Source organism: Nyctereutes procyonoides, unplaced genomic scaffold, assembly GCF_905146905.1.
Source record: "Nyctereutes procyonoides isolate TBG_1078 unplaced genomic scaffold, NYPRO_anot_genome, whole genome shotgun sequence".
NCBI lineage: Eukaryota > Metazoa > Chordata > Mammalia > Carnivora > Canidae > Nyctereutes > Nyctereutes procyonoides.
The window spans coordinates 5,942,416-5,945,829 of NW_026575124.1; the positions used below are offsets into that span (position 1 = coordinate 5,942,416).

The 3,414-nt window shown below is 34.9% G+C and overlaps 1 protein-coding gene across 1 annotated transcript; it reads right to left on the reverse strand.

Annotated features, from left to right (window-relative positions):
- Positions 1–590: 590 nt before the first annotated feature.
- LOC129517272 (olfactory receptor 6C6-like) lies at positions 591–2,080 on the reverse strand. Its single transcript, XM_055336955.1, has 2 exons — positions 1,117–2,080; positions 591–607 (listed from the first exon to the last, which is right to left on the reverse strand). Exons 1-2 carry the CDS (start codon positions 2,078–2,080, stop codon positions 591–593), a joined length of 981 nt encoding a protein of 326 aa, XP_055192930.1.
- Positions 2,081–3,414: the final 1,334 nt, after the last annotated feature.

Sequence of the window (3,414 nt, forward strand, 5' to 3'; positions counted from 1 at the left end):
TGGAGATCCGGGATCGATCCCACGTCGGGCTCCCGGTGCATGGAGCCTGCTTCTCCCTCTGCCTGTGTCCCTGCCTCTCTCTCTCTCACTGTATGCCTATCATAAATAAATAAATAATTTTTAAATAATTTTAAAAAAAATAAAATTAAATAAAATAAAAACTTTAAAATTTTTTCTCCTACTTTATATATGGAAAATCTAAGGCACAAAAATGTTATATATTCTGTGCAGTATTCCATTTTGTATTTGTAAGAAAACCTTTACTGGATTCAAGCTGAATATCTCAAAAACCCTTTTTAAAGTATCAGATATATGAATTCTCCAAATGTATGTCATTATCTAACACCGCTGTGCTATTTGCATACATTTATAACTCAGTCTTCTTTCCTTCTGTATATTTTTAGTCTCAATATAATTATTACTTTCTCCTAAAAGTCCTCTCAGAACTCCAAAATTACTTAGAAGCTATATGGTATGCCCCTTAATATTTTAATATCCCTTTATGACAACACTAATTATACACTATGTATTAATATTAGAGTTAGGTGTTTGTCTCCTTACTTAAGGACAAGTTTTTCAAACATAGGGATTTAGAGCCTTGCAACATCTGAAATGAGAGATACACAAGATATGTTTAATCAATTAACAAATTACGTATAGCAAATTATACTTATAAAAGGCATATTTTATTTAAAGTCATGGTTTCTAGTAGCTAATATACAATAAAAAATGCTATGTAAAGCTTGTGTTACCGACTTGAGAGAGTAAATTATTGCAGCAGGGTGTTTTCATTAGGGAGAATAAAATGTGAGGGTGAGACTGAACTACAGGATTCTTCAAGAGAATGTCCTATATGGGATAAGTAATAAAATAGAAAAACATGATCAGAAGAAATGAACAAGGGCGCTTGGTGGCTCAGTTGGTTGAGTGTCTGCCTTTGGCTCAGGTCATGATCCCAGGGTCCGGGAATCAAGCCCAGCATGGGACTCCTTGCTCAGCAGGGAGCCTGCTTTTCCTTCTCCCTCTGGCCCCCACTCTTCTCCCGCTCTCTATCTCAAATAAATAAAATCTTTTTAAAAAAGAAATGAATGAAAGATTTTTTGTTTTTATGGCAACGTTGTGATTTGTAGCAATTATCACAATTTTTTTTTGAAAAATACAACCTTTTTTGTAACATATCCCAGAAGACTTCTTTCACCTGCTGGTTCCTTAGGGTATAAATGAAGGGATTTAGTAAAGGGGCGATTGAGGTATACAGCAAAGCTACACCTTTGGATACAGTCACCCTTTCTTTGGCAGATGGCTTAATATACATAAAGATGCAGCTCCCATATGTCATGGAGATAACAATCATATGGGAAGTACAGGTGGAAAAAGCCTTGGTCCTTTGCTGTGCAGAAGGGAATTTCATAATGGTCTTCATGATGCAAGTGTAGGAGAGAATCACTAACACCAATGTGACCACAAGTGTCACCACGGCGAAGATGAAAGACATCAATTCTAGGACATGTGTGTCTGTGCAGGATATCTGCAGGATGGGGGAAGTTTCACACATAAAGTGATCAATCGTTTTGGAAGCACAGAAATCCAGCTTGAGTCCCATGAGCAATGGGGGAAAGATGATTAGGAATCCAGTCAGCCAAGAAGCAAGTACAAGCTGATAGCACACTCGGCTGTTCATAATGATTGGGTAATGCAAGGGTTTGCAGATGGCAACATAGCAGTCATAGGACATAGCAGCCAAAAGGTAAAACTCTGTAACTCCCAGTAAAAGAATAAAAAATAATTGAGCCACACAGTTATTATATGAGATGGTTTTTTCTTTAGTCACTATGGTTTTCAAGTATCTGGGAATACATACCGTTGTGAATATGATTTCTAGAAATGAGAAATTACGGAGAAAGAAATACATTGGCATCTTGAGGCGAGGATCCAGCAGGGTGAGGAGGATAATGGTTAAGTTCCCCATCAAGCTCAAAGTGTAATTAAGAAATAAAAACACAAAAATCACAACTTGCAATTGTGGGTCATCTGTCAGTCCTAGGAGAATAAACTCTATTTCCGTTGAATGGTTTTTCATCTCTCTTTTATAAGCCTTATCAAATATACATAAGAAAAGAGGACAAAGTCAAACATATACATGAATATAATATACTGTAGTGTAATGTGAATTAACCTATATATACACACATTAACCTATATATATATATAACTATATAAAACCTAAATATATATAAATAGGCCTAAATGTATATAAATTGAATATATAGAAATTAACCTAAATACATATAAACTAAATGAATAAGTGCAGCCTGAGTGCCTCAGAGGTTTAGCGCCACCTTCGGCCCAGGGTGTGATCGTGGGGTCCCAGGATGGAGTCCCACTTCGGGCTCCCTGCAGGGAGCCTGCTTCTCCCTCTGCCTGTGTCTCTGACTCTCTCTCTATCTCTCATGAATGAATAAAATCTTTTTAAAAAATCTAAATGAATATATATACTAATTACATATTTTAACTAAATATATATATTAACCTAAATATTTATAAATTTACCTAAAGTGGAAAAGGACATATATTCTCTAATTTATCTATTTGTAAATTATTTTTCCATCTGAAATTTACAATGATACATAATTACATGCATTACATTAATTACATACATTACATAAAGATAACTAAATTCTTTCCTATCCATTTTTCTCTTTATAGTAATATTTCTCACAATTTTTTCTCTGGAACTTGAATAATTTCTTTGGCTAATATGCATTTTCACCCATTCTTCCTGAGTCAACTCAACTCTACATGCATAATTTAAATAAAAGAATATGAATCATTTTTAGTGTAGTTTTCCATCATTTTTATTTCACCTGAGCAAAAGAGACTAAGTTGTTCTGTGTTTTAGAAATTGTATCCAATGGGATCCCTGGGTGGCGCAGCGGTTTGGCGCCTGCCTTTGGCCCGGGCGTGATCCTGGAGACCCGGGATCGAATCCCACATTGGGCTCCCGGTGCATGGAGCCTGCTTCTCCCTCTGCCTATGTCTCTGCGCCTCTCTCTCTCTCTCTGTGACTATCATAAATAAATAAAAAAATTTAAAAAAAAAAAAGAAATTCTATCCAAGTGATTTTCAAAACCAGGATTTAGAGTTATATATGATAATTCCTATGATAGTCAATGACTAAGCAGGATTGACTTCCATTAATTAGATAAAGTGAATTTTTTTCTGCACTAAGAATACACAATTATTATCAACTTTCTTGACTGGCTATGCTATGACATTCAAATGGTTGGTTGTCTTTCAGGATATATAATAAATACAACAAAGGAAAACATGACAAAAACAAACAACATATTTTAATAAAAATATTCTATTTTTTTCAATTAACCTTTTTGAGGTGTATTCCTAATGTATCCACAT